At 40.1% G+C, this 17,163-nt stretch overlaps 1 protein-coding gene across 6 annotated transcripts in view; it reads right to left on the bottom strand.

Moving 5' to 3' along the window:
* Positions 1–17,163, bottom strand: part of TSC22D1 (TSC22 domain family member 1) — a 163,060-nt gene that overhangs the window by 14,618 nt on the left and 131,279 nt on the right. Inside the window, exon 1 of one of the 6 annotated variants that reach the window (XM_019524083.1) lies at positions 14,124–14,189. The exons of the other annotated variants lie outside the window; for them this stretch is intronic. Coding sequence (XP_019379628.1) covers positions 14,124–14,161 — 38 coding nt within the window. The 5' untranslated portion in view covers positions 14,162–14,189. Of the gene's footprint in view, positions 1–14,123; positions 14,190–17,163 lie in introns of those variants that run through there. 6 annotated transcript variants of the gene reach the window in all.

Genomic DNA, 17,163 nt, shown 5'->3' with positions numbered 1-17,163 from the left:
TGTGATATCTTTTATTAGACCAACTAAATAGTTGGAAGAATTGATCTTTGCAAGCTTTCAGGTACCAACACCTTGTTCAGACATAAGCAGCCTTTCTATGCCTGAACATGGGTGTTGGTACCCAAGCTTGCAAAGAACAATTTTCCTAGCTATTTAGTTGGCTTAATAAGAGATATCTCATCACCCAAAGCACCTTGTCTGCCTGTGTCCTTAGACCAACACGGCTACAACCAGCAACTCTAAAGCATGGAAGATTTTTCAATCCTATAGACACCCCATGTGCATGTGTGGGCCAGCAGAGCAGCCAGTCCCGACCAGGAGCCACCCAAGCCTCAGGGGCCCTTGGGGTGCCAGGCCAGGGCTAAGCTCAGGCGTGCCAACATGACTCACAAGGCACAGCCAGGGATCTTTCAGGGGAATGCACAGCACTACACACATTTTGGGCCTGCTAGGGTCTTGCCAAGTCTTTGCACCAGAAAAGGATTTGGGGGGGGGGGGGGGGGGGGGGGGGGGGGGGGGGGGGGGGGGGGGGGGGGGGGGGGGGGGGGGGGGGGGGGGGGGGGGGGGGGGGGGGGGGGGGGGGGGGGGGGGGGGGGGGGGGGGGGGGGGGGGGGGGGGGGGGGGGGGGGGGGGGGGGGGGGGGGGGGGGGGGGGGGGGGGGGGGGGGGGGGGGGGGGGGGGGGGGGGGGGGGGGGGGGGGGACAGGATTCGCTCCATTGTTTGCCTGGAGTTGGAAGAAAAAAAAAAAAAAGGAGCTGAAATTAAGAGGGGGCATTTTCCAAGGGGTGCCTGGAATCTGCAATCTTTACTGTGCTAGCGCATTCCTCCAACTTACTCTATTCATTTTTTATCCATAGTCAATGGTGGAGAGAACCTTTGGCCAGAACACACGCATGCAGCACCAATCTGTACATTTCTAGACAGTTGCTTTTTCCACATTCTTATCTAGCAACAGTAAAAATGCCTATCCACTCTTTTCCAGATGAGCCAATGTGACAGCTATGTTTTGAACCTGTGCCCCACAGGGTGATCATTTAAGAAAACTCCTTACTTTAGTTAATTGCAATGCATTTCAAAACCTGCTTTCATATGCATCTAGCAATAGCAGGACACAGCATTATAGAATGCATTCACACCAAATATATTTTAAATGATGCTCTTTCTATACAACCATTTAACAAACACACCCAGAGCCTGTAAGAGATGTGTGTAGACTGCATGACCTTAACTAAAACTGAAGAGACTTAAGCTGTAGATTTATCTGTCTTGCGTGTTCCATATTTTTAGGTTTTAAATACTTAGTTCATGTAAGATCTTCACTCGACCATGTAGAAACTTAATACATAATTTATTATTGTTACCCTCACAGAAGAATGAAAGCCAGAAAGGCAAGGAATAATCACTTTACAAATTAGCTGTAGCACATCTCATCATTATCCTTCTTAAAGAGTTTATTTTGGTCTTCTCAGTCTACTATGCTTTCATTCAGTAATACCAGTAGCGTGGTGCAAGTCAGCTAATCCTATTCACAGGGGAGGTCACATTTTGCCAAGTTCAGTATTCTCAAACATTCTTCCAATACCAGATCAGATTTTTCCTTAAAAGGAAAGAATATTACCCCCAAGCTACTAGAAACAGTCAATATTTTAATAGATTTGTAAGACCCCTGGCTTCTCTCCTCTCCCCCCCCCCCACATTATCTACAACAGTAGTTTTCAACTTCCTAGGATCCCTTTCATATCACTTCTGCTGGAGAACCCCTACCCCTATAATCTTGAAGGCTGACCCTGGCAATGGCAGCACACCACTCTGTAATTACCCCCAACCTCTTTACAGAACTTATTATAATTGACTGTGGAAACCAAGGGTTCCACGGGACAGTCTGATAACCACCAATCCAGATTATTATTAAATTGTTTGCATAACTGAAACCAAATCTAATCCTGACTGAAGTCAACAGCAAGCTTCCTATTAATTTCAATGAGCTCTGGATGCAACCCTTAAATCAGTTTTCCACTTGCTAGCCAAACCAATGTATAGTTCACACCATCAATAACCCAACATATATTTCTGTCAGTCTGTAGAGAGCGCAGTAATATTAAGCTGTCCTTTCCACAGGAAAACAATATTAGAACACAGATTCCCATCTGATTCCCATTTGACATAAGATATGTTTTGGGTGCATCCAGATGTCCCCGAGGAACTAAACATCCACGCACAACTAGCAGCAGTGCACCTTGTGCCATAGCTACTTGTCCCCGGGGAACGCCCATGCCATGGGCACTTTCGTTTATGGCAAGTTGCCCCAGGTGGGGTAGGGGAAGCTGGCCCCGCACTGTGCTGGCCCCAGCAGCCTTATCTATGGTTTTGGAGGCTTCCCAGGGCTGCAGCCACAGCAATTCTGCCACAGCAGCCTGTCTGGCAGCAGAGCATGGCTCCGCTCTTCAGCAGTGTGTGCTGCCTGAGCATGCGTGGTACCTTTTTTTCCCCCCCCGCAGTTTTTTTTTTTTTTCCCCACTCCTGGATATCTACGAGTCAAAAAACCACGGGAAAAAAAACCCGGCGCCATGCACACACAAGCAGTGCAGAGAACACCAGACTGTGTGGTACGTGGTGCTGCAAACGTGTTTGTGGTGCCACATGCCACATGACCGCGCTTTTCTGGATGCGCCTTTTGGGATTGTTTTTCTTATTCATGCTAAAAATTGATTCATTTCTCCTTTCACTTTTGTGTCCATTAAAAAAAACTAAACAAATTCTTCATTTAGCTTTCTGCAATTAATTTCCATGGCATTTCTGTGTCTGACTGACATTGGTATAGAGAGAAGTCGCTTTTAATGAGATGAAACATTAATATGGACACTTGATACCTTAACACATTCTACACATCATAGAGACACTCCCCTTCCCCAAAAGATTACATGGTAGGCTCCTAATTTCACAGCTGTTTACATAAATGAGCAATGTTACACACACATTTTATGCAACTGTCTGCTGTAGAAAATTATGCATGTGTAACACTACAGCACAGACACCTAATTTCTATTGGAAACAGTCCCTGAATCTGCAACGAGTATTAACTCCCTGAACAAGTGAAAACTTTTGTAGTTGAAGATTATTTAGCAACCTCCACCTTTTACAGGGACTCAACTTTAAATTTTGTTTCTGCTATGAAATATTTAGTTCTCGACTCAATAATACAGTTTTCATCTTAGGCATATGATTAGATAAATATTCATAGAGATTCATTTAGACTGCAAGCTGCTTGAGCTTGTGTGTTGCCCTGTGCTGCTTAAAGAAAAAAAAGCCACACTAAACTTCCTCTCGGACCTTTTAATTCATCATTTAACCACAATAACAATGCTCTCCGCTCTAGCAAGAGACATTAAAACATCCAAAATCTGTCTCAAAACTGAGATAAAATTTCTCTTGCTTATACCATGAAGGAGCCACGCCAGGAACCTCCTTACAAAATCCTAACTCCCTTTCATAGTTAACATGGAAATCAATCTTACACTATACACAGGAACTAAAGGGCTTTATCTAGGTAGGCCTGCATTGTATAGTTGAAAAACAATCAATATATAACTCAATCCTTAACACACATGAAGACGAAAGTATGCTATAACAAATTTGTTGGTTCCAGGGAAGAACCCCGCAGTAAATGGGTTATGCTAAACATGTCTTTTTACTTTAGACAGAATTTTAACACAGCTGATATTGAACTTGAAAACAATGTATTGCATTTCTATTAAATTTCATCAGGACTGGTATCCTGCAAATAGCTAGAATTATAAGATGTCTGACAAAGATACTGCAAATTAATTGCCTAGGATGAAATTGTAGCTCTACTGAAGTCTACAATAAAATTCCTCTGGATTTCAGCAGTGATATGAGTCACCATTTCTATAGATGCAATCCTGTCAAATTAGAGGAGAAGCTGTAACTAGCTGCTCTTATTAAGTCTGAAAAATGTACAGTTTTCAGGACAGAGGAGACCATTACTAACATCTAATATGACAAAGGTCACAATTTCAGACAGACATTCCCATATCTAACCAACTCACTTGCAGCTGAATTAGAAGAGTATGCAGTATTGATTTTAGGACCTAAAGCCTGCTGAAGATTTCCCACAGCCCTTGGCAATCTATTCCTAAATCTGCTTATTTCCAGTTTGAACACTGGCAACATCAGCTTCTAGCAATGGGATCTGCCAGATTAAAGAGCCCTCAGCTGCCAGGTATTTCTCTAGCATCAGTTTTATTTTTTTGCTACTTCTAGAACTTTGAAGCTACTTAAACCTAATGTCAGATACAGTATGAATGACCTATCTGGTTGGTTTGTTTTTTTTTAATGAAGTGTTAAGGAAGCTAAATGGCTAATCACATAACAATAACATAGCATATATATTTGCACTTTTATTTGTGCCAGGTGCAAGGCATAGGCAATAAAGAAAACCACAAAGGGAAAAACCATTTATACCATCCTATGTATCGCCTTTTTTGGCTCTACTATGAGAGGACAGTGGGTTGAATCATAGTACACATACTGAATATCATGTTGTGCACTCTGTGTGGAAGACAGAAGGATGCATTTTAAAAGCCTGGAGATAATGATCTTACAAAGAAAGTGCCAGTCATTTGCTCCTTGGGGGTAAAGCACTGCTCAAAGCCCTATCAAAAAATATGATAGTTAATTTAGCTTTAGTTATAACATCCTCATTAAAACAAACCTCACTAAATGTTAACTGTTGGTAAAATAAATCTTTAAACATTTGCATCTCCCTTAGATAATTCATGAATCTTTGCTAACAAAGACAGTATGCAGTCTATTCATCAGAGTGCTCTCTTCAAAGAATACTTAAATAGTTTTAGAAAATCTTGATCCATGGCTAAAGCTCTTTGATGTTCTTTTCCCAAGATCATCAGTAAAGAATCCTTCCAGAGAGAGGACTACAGCTTGTAATGCAATTTGAACAGGAAGAAGAGACCTGTTCTGTCCAAGTCCCCACTGGGTTAGATTCTCAGTAGTCAGCTGATACACCCTAGACCATGAATTAGCAACCAGAAATTACTTACTTGCATCTATGGTTGGATAGGTCTATCACCCAAATTGGGTCCCAAGTTTAGATTAGAAGAGTCTGGAAGAATTTAATCTCAATAAAAAGTGAATGCTCCCCTCAAAGCCCTATAATCACTCGTATCTGATGCCCCATTGTGGGAAAAAATCCAGCAACTAAGCACTTCAGAAATATTATATGAAACATTTGGCCTGGGACCAAACTCTTATCTTTTCTCTGCAGAAAGCCATACAAAGGTTTAGCTCCGCCTTATCTTTGCCCTAAGTCTTGTACAGTACAGCTGTCCCCACAGGATGGGTGACTGGTGGTTCTGAATATAGAACTGAGAAAAGCTGCATGAAAAAGAGCCCTTCTTCCACTGAAGCTTTACAGCTCTCTGAACACAGAGATAGTTTATTTTTCTTTTTGGACCTGACACAACAGCCCAGCCTTACCTTATTAGCATTAATCATATAGTGTACAGTCAGTATACAATCCTCCCAGAACTTTCACACCTCAAGAGGCAGCATATGATTCATCTCCAAAGCCCTGTGTAAATTTATTTGCATAAAATCTAAAATTATTCATAAAATTTACATTTTGATTCTCCTCCTCACTTTCAACTACAACATTAACGTGCACATAACGTATAGAGTTTCCTTAAAGCCAAAGGAATGAAAAGCCTCCCACACCACAACACAATCCTGCTGTTTAAAATACATGATTGCGTGTTTCTCTGATTTTGTATTCCTATTTTAAATAAAAGGAAATTATTTGAGTATTTCAAGTCACACCTATCTGACAAAAGAAACAAAACCCAGCAAGCAGGAAGTGGTCTGGCAGCAGTAAGATCACACAGATCTGATATGTACAGTTTTTTGTATGTTAGTGTAGCTCTGAGCCACTGAGATCCCGCAGCTGTGCCAGGCAGGTTTTCCTGGTGACGTCACAGTTAGTGTTGCCAACTGACTGAAACTATTCCAGATTTTTTTCCCCAGCATGACATAATATCATTAATTGTACTGTTCAACCTGTTCACAATATCAATCTCCCAGATTGCTTTCAATACTCATTGGGAGATCAATGCCGATTCCAGCAGACTCCCAGCCAATCCAGGAGGGTTGGCAACCCTAGTCATAGTCAACTGCCAGCTCCTAATGGGGCACAGTTGGGAACTCCTCCCCAAATTCAAAATAGGAAGTCTGTCTAGTATGTGCGTTGGATAACATGGGACAATTCCTATCCTTTCCCTTCCATCTTTGACCCACTTAACAACTCTCCATCTATGCACTTTCTACTACTTACCCATTTCTTCTCTGCCTCTCCCACCCTCCCCTCTTCCCCATACCCATCTTCTTTTTTAAATTAATTCCGATTAAACTGGATTGGAAACCTTGAACTGGTTGATGAATTTAGGTAAGCTCCTTTCCAAAGCCATGACTAATATAGCATCTGGACTAGGTTTCTTGCTAGACAGCAAATTCCTCTTTGATGGCTGCTTCTCTTTTCACTTTGACACTTAAAATTAAGCCCATACTCCAGAAATTACAAGTCAAGGTTCCTAGGAGCTAGTGCAAAACCTCCTGAAGTCGCTAGAATTCTTCCATTCACTTTAGCAGGTTTTGTATCAGGCCACTATATCACTGTCTTAGGAAGAAGTAAAATCTAGAGGTGGCAGTGAGGAAACAGAAAAATATGGGGATAAAGCAAAGCGAAGTGCAATCCCCTTCTAATTAAACTAACTGCCTTCTTACTTATACTTTGTGGTTAAAAAGGGTTTTTTAAAACATGCCTTTAAAATCATCATCTCATTTTGTCAGAGAAAAACTAGTACTAAATGTTAAGAAAAATATGTTAGAAAGGCTTCTTTATATTTTCTTATCCTTCCACTTAAAAGTACTTCCATTAGGAAAAGAGACATTGCATAAGACACTGCGAAATGGATGGCTTTGTCTTACAAATCCCAAATAATGAAATTTCTAACTAACTGATGTTTGTTCTAATCAGCAATAAGCCAGGGTGTGCATTAGCAGGGTTCTGTGCAGCTTTCAAGCATTGTAAAGAGACACCGTCTTCATCCCTTCCAACAGTCTAACACACTGGCATTGTAAAAGCCAGGAGATGCCGGAGTTATAGTTGAGCAAGAGTTGGGTCACAAATTTCCAAAGCTTCTGACATTTTACTAAAACCAGAATATTTTCTGTAGTTAAAAAAAGGAAACATTTACCGAGAAAACGAACAGGCTTTTGTGCATGATTTTTATAGGAGTGCTCAGCTACACAATATCATTCCCCAACTTTTAAGTGATTAGTTACACTGCCTTATTCATGAACCTGGATTTTATTTCAAATACACACTGATATTTTTAAAAGAAACACAATTTGATTCAGGGCGTAATTCTTTGATCGAGTTAAGATGCATTTGGCCAGACTAGAGAGAATTAAAAATAACTGATTTCCCTGAATTTAAGTGTAAGGTTAAACCTGTTAAAACTAAATTTGAATAGAAGTAAAATTTCATAGAATAGAAATTCTATGAATGCCTTCCTGGTATTTTAAAGCTATGGACCAGAAGGTTAATTACTTTTCTAAAGTTTCAACAATTTGGTAGCACACTTAAGTACTTGATTTTAGGGAAAAGTTTAAGAAGTGTTCCAGAGACTAAAATTGTAATTTTGAATTCAAAGCCTTTAAAATTATAACACTTAAATCTCTTTGTAATGCAACTGTTTTGGTGATAAAGCTTTCAACACGCTGAAAACACTTACAAACCAATATTCTTAAAACAGAAAGCCAAATAAGGTTCCTGAAACTGTATTTAAGCCCCTAATGGCAGAATATTCAGAAGCACTTGTGTGACTTAAAAACACAGGTCCCACTGGCTAAGTGGTGATGGAAGAGTATTACCTGGTTGACACACTTTTAGTTTTCTTCACTTGTATATTGCTTTTCTATAGTTAGAAAATGATATTAACTGTACACATAGCAGGAGCTACCAGCTTAATTTTATGTCTATGTTCTCATAGGAATTATGTAAATGAGGCCCTGAACTTTTTTTTTTCCCAGTGACATGGAACATTTTGAGTGTACAAGCTAAGAATCTGAAATTACATCATGAGCTAAAAAACAAGCAATAACAACCCCCATATCTGCCTTACTGGTTTAAGACTAGCATGGAAAGAAAATGATGTATTTTTAAAAATAATACTTGAAATTTTTAAAGGATAATTAAGAAAAGTCAGTTCCCACTTTTAACTCAGAAGAGAGCAAATTGACTTCAGCCTCCTTGCATGATGGACATGGCAGGTTTGCTTAGACCCAGCAGCACCTTCAGGGCTGCTCTATGTCTGCATATGCTGCCCCATAAACTAAATAGGACAGCCACAGCACAAGTCATGCTGCAACCCAGGATTACTTTACTTGTACCTCTCTTGCTTGCTAAACCACAGCCTTACAAAGGGGCTGGGGTGGCACAGAATCTTTTCACTAGATTTATACCACTGGAGGAATAACCTTACAGTGGAGGTATTCCCTGCTGCCTTCCAGCCCCTTTCAACATGGCTCCTGTGACACAGGAGCCTCAGGTCAAAGGGACTGGATGTCTGCTGGTTTGCAAATAATATACATTACAATCCTGATAATTATATGGATTCTATAAATTTAAGACACTATCTAAATACTGCCTTTCTGGAGATGGACATTGCCATCTAGTGACTTAGGCTTTCTGGGAACTGCAAAGTATATTCCCTTTAATTGGCCAATGGAAAGTTTATTAGAAGATCACAGCTTAAAACTTCGTATCTATGTAACACGCCTAGTAAATCTTCTTTATACTACTTGCTGTTGGCCGAATTTTCAACTCTACTCCTTTTCATAACAAAGAAGTATACACCATTCCTTAATACCGCATTTTGGTACCTTTCTGAAGTAGGCCTAAATACAAGTTTAGAATTGCATTAGAAGAGTCCTTAGTTTACACTGGAGTGGATCCTTTTGGCAGCTGTCATCTTATTCTTCAGAATAATTTTTTTAGTAAGTTTCCAAACCTTATGATTTAAAGCCATACGCGCATACCACCCTTGAAAACTTGAACTGAATAACTGATTTCATGATGATTTGCTACACCTCTAGAAGAGCCCTGAAACTACTTTGTAAAATGCTAGTTCACATAACCAACAAAAATATTATTACAGCGCATTGGAGCAGACTCAATCAAGTCTACTGAAGCGTGGTGATAATTACCATGCTCCAACAACCTTGGCGTCCTGTATATTTTATTCAGCATCCCTCCACTTCAAAATGGTGGTACAGATGTTTTAACTAAGGATTGAACGAGTGTTAGGTAAAACACCCCTGCTGCTATTTTGAAGTGGGGGATGCTGAATACATGAGATGCTGTGGGCACTTTAATTAAAGCAGTTCCCGAGAGCTTCTGTAACTAAAGCCCCCCTCCCAGTCCTGTGTAAAGATCCCCAAAATGTTAACACCATTATCTATTAAGGTACAAAAGGGAAGAGGAGTATCATGAGCAGGTAGCACAGAGTACTATCACTTTTTCCTTTTAGTTTAATAATGGGAACAGTTTTGATATCCACATTTCAAAACAGGATGTTGGGGTAAAAAAGGAGAGGATACAAAAGAGCCACAAACATCATTTAGGGGCTAGAGAAAATGCTGTTTAGCAAGACCTGAAAAAGTAAAGCTGTTCACTTTGTCAAAAAGAATACTGAAAGGTGACTCAGTTCCAGCATTTAGGCATTTTCACATAGCGTTGAGGCTAAAGGGTGTATGTAGCCCCTCAATCTATTGGAGAACAACACAGGAAGAACTAACAGGTCCTTACTTCAGCTTTGACAAATTCAAGATTAGGAAGTTATACACAATAGTTGGTAGCTGTACACCTAATTAGAAAGTTATATGCTCTGATATACTCTTTAAGAGTGAGGATAATTAATCAGTGGAACAAACTAAGAGTGGAGATGGTAGAAGTCCACAAATCCCAGATTAGGTGCTTCTCTAAAAGATGTACTTTTAAGAACCAAGTTACTAGGATCCATAGAGGTATGTCTACTAATACCTCAGAAGAGGAATAAGTCTGCTGCATGTTTTTCCCAGATCCTTGGTTACTCTTAAATATTTTCACATTACTGATAATACTTGATAGCTACTTGGTCTACTGGGTTGGAAAAACCTGGGGGCCAAGTTATCTTTGTGCAAGTTACCTTTGCTGCACATATGCATATAGCACATTATTCCTTATGGCATATTTTACAAGTTTAGCAAAAGACACCACTAAATAGGTAGTTTCAGAAACTCGCAACTCAAATCAACTCAGTTTAAATTCTGGGCTAGCATCATTCACCGCTTCCCTGTAAAAACTGATTGCAATCCAAACTGCAGCTCTGAAAAGTGCCACAATTTCTGCCCTACGGCTGTTTGATAAACATGTAATATTTTAGTGAAAAGGACCACTGTTATGCACAAAGCATCTGAAAAATGGGTGTTATAGAATGCATTTTACTGTCTCCTTGTTAAGGAAACCAGGTTGCTATCAGATATTTGCACTATTATATAAACACTGATCCTTTGCATTAAAAAATCCTTTGCACTGATCCTTTGCAGCATATAGCAAAATAGGGTTTAAAATAAATATTTTCAGATGTGCAGGTGAGTAGTTCCATACTATAAATATGAGCAGTATGCCTGTGTCCTTTAACGATGGATTTGCAAAAGGAATATCAACAGTTAAAGGATAAATTGAAAGATAATGCACCTTTATAAATTTATACACAAAGTTCCACTAGTTTCAATTTCAGAAGCAAAAAGTATCCATCTCTTCCTGAAGGGAAAAAAAAATGATGATGATGGGGGTTGAGGGGGGACAGGAGACAGCAAGAAATGCAAGCTAGACAGGCTTAATAATTTCTCTTTAATTTGTAATGGTAGGCAACAGCTATCACCTAATCCTAATTTGGAGAAAAACAACTAAAATATAATTATCCAGTGTATTTGTCTGAGAAACAAAGCAAGGTGAAAGCAAAGGTAAGTTGAAAGTAAACAAAAAGCAGCAAAACTATTAAAGCATGGAGTCCAAGGACCATGTACAAGACCTGTTTATACAGCTAAAGTTGCTAAGGGTCCTATCAGCTGTCTTATCAGTGCACCTACTACAGCAGTGTGAAGTGATGGGAACCCCTGTTACAGGGGATATCCAACTCCCGGGCCACAGTCCAGTGCCGGTCCACAGGAGGGCTGCCTGCCGGACAGACAAGCAAGCCACAGACTAGCAGCCATCCCTTTTTTATATTAAGCATAAAAAAGGATTGGCTACCTGCCCACAGTATGCCGGTCACTGCTGGTCTGCAGTATGCCAGTCTGCGGTCACTCCCAGTCCACGGTTTGCTGGTCCTCAGCCTAAAATGGTTGGGAACCCCTGCCCTGTAACAAAGTTTTATACTGCAATGCAGAAAGGTCAGAGAAAATCCTACTTCTTTTCCATGATAAAATACAGTTGCAAAATATTCAGATGCACAGGTAGCCATATGTTCCTACTCTGATACACAGTAACCCAGGTTGTTACAGTACACATATCTGAGAAAGAAATCACCTCAGACCTGCTGTCATTAACCCACAACACAAAAGACAGTTGCCAATGATACCTGGTAACAAAATTCCTTGTTAAGTACAGTACCAGTTTAGTATAAACAGTGTATTTGCCATTTGATTTAAGTTATAGCTACGCATTCACCAGATCTCAAAGATGTATAAATCTACTGTATTAACTCAATTAAAAAATGGCCCTTTTTTTTTGGGGGGGGGGGGGAATCCCTCATCTTAGAATTGAAAATGGCAGGGGGGAGGGTAGGTGGATACTGCAGCTGTGGCTTCAGGTTGGGACTGTAGCTACTGCCTAGCCACCCTCCCCGCCCCACTCCACCCCTGCTGCCTCCCGTCTACCTCCCCTCAAGCCCCCACTGCTGCACTAGCCCTTACTTTTGCTCCAGTGCTCGCAGACTCCATCCTTGCTGCAGCCTGGCCACATGGCAGTGGAGCTGACTCTGGGCTGCTACTATGGGGCTGGGCTGGAGCAGTGCTCAGTGCCTCCAGGCTGCAGCAAGGAAGAAACCTGCTGGTGCCAAAGTAAAGGTTAGGGGGAGATGGAGGAGCAGGTGGCCAGGGACTTCAGGGAGGAGAGGGAGATGGGAGGAAGGGGGGCAGGGACCTGAGGCTACAGGAAGCAGCAGCAGCATGGAATGGTGAACTGGGGAGTCAGGGAAGGGGGACTTGGGAGCCTGAGGCTTTGAAGGGGCATGCAATAAAAAGGAGTAAATGGGGGGGTGAAATAGGTGGCAGGAGGGAAACTAGCTGCCTCCCCCACTGCCTGCCCCACCACTTCCACATAACCTTCCCCCTACCACCCTACTATCTGTCCCCATGACCCCCCACTGCTTATCCCATTACTGCACCCCCACTACCACGTCATCTTCTGTCTGTCCCCCTTCTAATTACTGCCTCCCTTGTCACTTCTCCCCCCACTGCCTGCAGTAGCGGGGGGAGGGGGGTGAGTTTAAGATAAGCCCCCAATAATTAGATCCTATACATGGAAATGATAATAAATCTATAAATTTCCCATGTATAGAATCTAACTACTGGGGGCACATCTTAAATTCAGGATCATTTTGATTTCTGCATGTACCCGAATTTTTATGTATAAACAACATTCAGAACGTTTTTTTTTTAAATGCATCATTCACTCCATTGAGAAAAAGCTGTTCTCTAAAGACACTATATTACAGGCAGGGGTGTGAACACACCTTCAAGTGGAATAAATTCTAATTACTATTTGTGTATCTGACTGCAATGACAAGATGTATTATTTAAGTGTCAGATTTTTATGGATGAGGTAAAAGGAGGACAGCACCCAAGTTCTGAAACCTTCACAAGCCATGACATTTATCATTTAGCTCCTGTTTACACTGTAAATAACAGAAAATATAATTCCAATTAAAGGCATGCCAGCTCTTTTTTTTCCTCAGAGGCATAAAAAAGTCTAACCTTTAACATTTTTCTAACAAGCAAATCCTATATCAGTCTCTGTGAAAGAATATTGTTTATGTTGGAAAACATGAGATGTTATACTGCTGTGCAGTATTCCCTCCTCCCAAAACAAAGGTATCTATTTGCACTAGGTAAGCAGCAGCTATAAAACATGAAAGAACCAAGATATTTTCTGCTTCCATAAGTAATAGCATAATTTAACAAAGCTTTTAAAAATAATTCTTCCTATTTCTCAAATCATGAAAGATTCTCCTCCCCCCCTTCCCCTCTCTCTCTGTTTTTGTCATCACTTTGAAGGAAATCAGATTTTAAAAAAAATAAATCAAAGCTGGAAAGGAAAAGCAGTCCCACGTATTTGGGGTTTCATTGATCAATGGCAAAAGAAACCAGATTTGCTGAAGACTAAACCAAAATTCACACGCTGTTCAATTTGTAACACACTGAATAAGGTAAGTTCTGTATTCAACTTTTTTTGATAGGTTTCCAAAAAGAATCAGATGAAAAACAGGTTGTGCACATCACTGAAACTTTTAAAATAAAAATATTTAAAAGGGTGTAAGTGTTATTCTAAAAATAAATCCTTTTAAAAAGTTGATCTACTATTGTGAAATTGAAATATTATAATAATGATTTATTTTCAATGCAGAGATGCTGCTCTCTGTAGTTGCAATGAATGTAAAGAGAGTTAAGTATGCTACTATTCCCCCCACCCCCACAAAGGAATATATTTTGAATGTGAATAATTTAGGATGAAAGCTTAATTTCTAACTGCAGTATTAGTTTAGAGCATGAGTCTTAATTTTTTTTCTAAAGGGTGAGGATTTTGGAAAATAAGTAGCTCACCACACCAAAGCACTTGTCTGAGCTAGTATTACATTTCAGAGACACTTCATGTCAAGCACCTTGCTTTAGTAGTAGCAATGCCATTTTTAAGCACTTGTTTGAACAGAGAGCTTAACTACAAATAGCAAAGAAAGTTTCTTAACAAATGGAAGTTTTAGAAATACCTCTTAAGATGCTGTTCCAATTCCAAGAACACTTTCATGGCTATTCCATCACAGTTTTGTCTCTGAAGAAATAGCACTTTCATCTATATATTCATTCAGTACCTGTTGATTAGTTCCCACAGAATGAGACTCATAATAAATACTTTTCTTGGCAGCAGGAAAATTAACATTAGCATTCCACTATGTACTGCGAGCCCTGAACTCAATAGCACTTTCAAGGTTCAAAAAGCCATGTCATTAAAGATCATTCATTTGCTTCTATTCCAAGTTCGCCGGGTCTAATAAGAATTGGTCATGATCAAGACAAAACAAGAAGGGCATATGATGACATTACAGACTTGAGATCACATGATATGCCATTACATAAAACATCAAGACAGATTAAAACCTTTATGATTAGGATTTCACATTTCAAGAAGCACAGGCACGGTCTTCTTTCAACAGTGCGTGCTTACCCAATTCTGAAATTAAGTCACCCTGCTCTCTCCATCTCTTGATACAGCATAAATTAATTGCTACAGGTCCACATTCCACTTAAAAAAAAAAAAAACCCAACTGCCTCATGTCAGTTTCTCATACTGAATTCTACTAATCAAGGAAAGCAGTAATTAGATCCAAGGAAAACTGCCAGGAATAGATTAGCCAGAAAACTGCTTTAATGCAGGAAGACGCTGTCCCTCAGCATTATTGTTGTCTTCATAACTAGTGAGAACAACTTTAAAGAAATTAAACTAGATTGTCAGTAGCATTACTGCGCTCACCAGAGAAACTAAAGTGCCGTAATTGATATACACCCCGACAGTGTGTTCTTATAAAGTATGTAATAATCAGGGATCTGATTTTTAAAAAAATCCCCAATTTTCAGATTTAAAAAAGGTACCCCAAATCCACATTTTCCTGTGATTAAAATGAAACACCACTAATACATAGATATAATTATAGTGGTGTTCATTTTAATCACAGGAAAATGTGGATTTCGGGTTACTTTTTTAATCCAAAAATTGGGGTTTGTTTTTTTTGTTTTGTTTTTTTTATTAGAGGAAAAAAAACAGGATCCTTGGTAATAATGCAAAAGGCAAGGACTGTTTTGGGTGATATCCTTGATTGGACCAACTAAATGGTCAGTACAGGACTTAAACAAGCTTTCAAATGCAAAGTATTCTTCAAATTTGAGGGAAGAAGCAGGCACACAGCAACAATTAAAAACAGTGTGGAGATCTATAAAACTGGAGGAGAAAAAGTCCTAGGGATTACAAACAATTTAATGGAGGAAAAGATAACTCAGGACCTTTCAGAAGGAAACAGGGTCATTATCACCTGTAGTGTGAAGAAAGGTAACAGACACTTTAAACTGAATACTGTATTCTTAACATAAATCTCTCTCTCAGGAATGTCAGATATGCTTATACTACACAAGAATCATTCCAATAAATTAAAACCCCTGACCCTATAATGATCTTAAGCTAATAAATTTTGTGATTTTAGCTGTGGTCAGGGCTAGTATTTCCATTGGAAACAAAGTTATGGTGCTATATCTTGTTGCAGAAAAATGAATAAGCAATTGAACCTGCAACTCATGTTAACATTCATGTCAGTCAGTCAAGAAGCCTACCTGAAACTGGTTTAACTCGGAAGTTTCTGTTCAAAATTCCAAACTGGTTCAGAACATTCATATAAGGAACGTAAAAGTAATGTGAACTTGCATAATGAACTCTACAGGAAAATCTCAAACTACCTTTCAAACATTAAGGAATTAAGTATCATATTATTATCCCCAATTAACTTGTATTCTTTTTGTACAAATGAAAGAGAGACCAAGTTCACATTTGGTCAATGGGAAGAGACCAGGAGCAAAATTGGAAAAAAAACCTAGAACCTGTAAATCCATGTATTATGCTTTACGTGCTAGGTCATGCTGTGCATTTTTCTTTTATGTTCCCCTTCTGACTCTACAGGAAGGAAATGAAGCCAGCAGGCCTCAAAATAAGTAGCCTCAATGAGCAACTATACACGTGCTCTAGGGTGGTACACTTTAATTAGGGCAGCTCCGAGAGCTGTTCTAAAGTGCCCACAGCATCACATGTATTCAACACCCTTGCACTGCGCTTCAAAATGGCAGTGGGAGTACTTGTACTAAAGCTTGGTCAACAAAGTACAGCAATGCTGAATAGACATGACACGGAGGCTGCTGGAGCACATTAATTAGCACTAGATGACTCTATTAATCTAAGCTAAGCTAATAAACTACTTAGCATGTGTCACAGGAGACGTCCAGCACATGTACAGGTATCCAATTAGTTCTACCTGATATTAATTTGCATTTCTGCTGGGTCTTTCCAGGCTGGCTCCGAGGTTGCTCAGATGGCACTAGAATAGCCTAGTCTTCTTTGACAACAGGTCAAACATCCTGGCCCTGTTTGATAAGCCTAGCATAACAAAGGAAATGTTTTGGGATGGGGTAGGAAAGAAGAGACATATGCATGTAGATACCACATCACTTTCACAAGGATTAACTCCCAATCCTAAAGCTAAGAAGGTAAACCCTCAGCTATCCAAGGTGGGCAGCCAAAAACCCATGGATTATTTCACACCGGCCTTGCAAAACTTGGTGAGTCTCATTTGGGAGCAACGATTAATCAAAGTGTAGTGTACCTTTGAAGCCTACAGAACTGGATTTGTAATGTACTACTTTCATCTGACTCGTCACATTTTGTAGACAATTTTCCAGTGGTGCAATATTAGGGCTTCTGCATCAACATGGAATTGGAGCACAAAGGGCAGGAGAGACAAATGGTGTCATGATTTAAAAATCGGGAAGTCCTCCTCCGAAGGCTATTACAGCAGAGTTATTCAGGCAGACATAGCTTGCAGCTGGCCCTTTCAGAGGGCACCTGCATTCAAAGCTGGCCCACTCAAGAATACTCAAAGAAGCAGTAACCAACATGAAACAGCCACTCATTGCAAGACTAAACAGGGACTAAAGAGGGAGACCGAGCCGCACGAACAGAGTGCACAAACAGGCGCGGTCTGTTAGAGCGCG

This window comes from Gavialis gangeticus, unplaced genomic scaffold (assembly GCF_001723915.1).
Source record: "Gavialis gangeticus isolate Ggan-Ray unplaced genomic scaffold, GavGan_comp1, whole genome shotgun sequence".
In the NCBI taxonomy this organism is placed as follows: Eukaryota; Metazoa; Chordata; order Crocodylia; family Gavialidae; genus Gavialis; species Gavialis gangeticus.
This window is presented reverse-complemented; position numbering and strand designations above follow the sequence as displayed.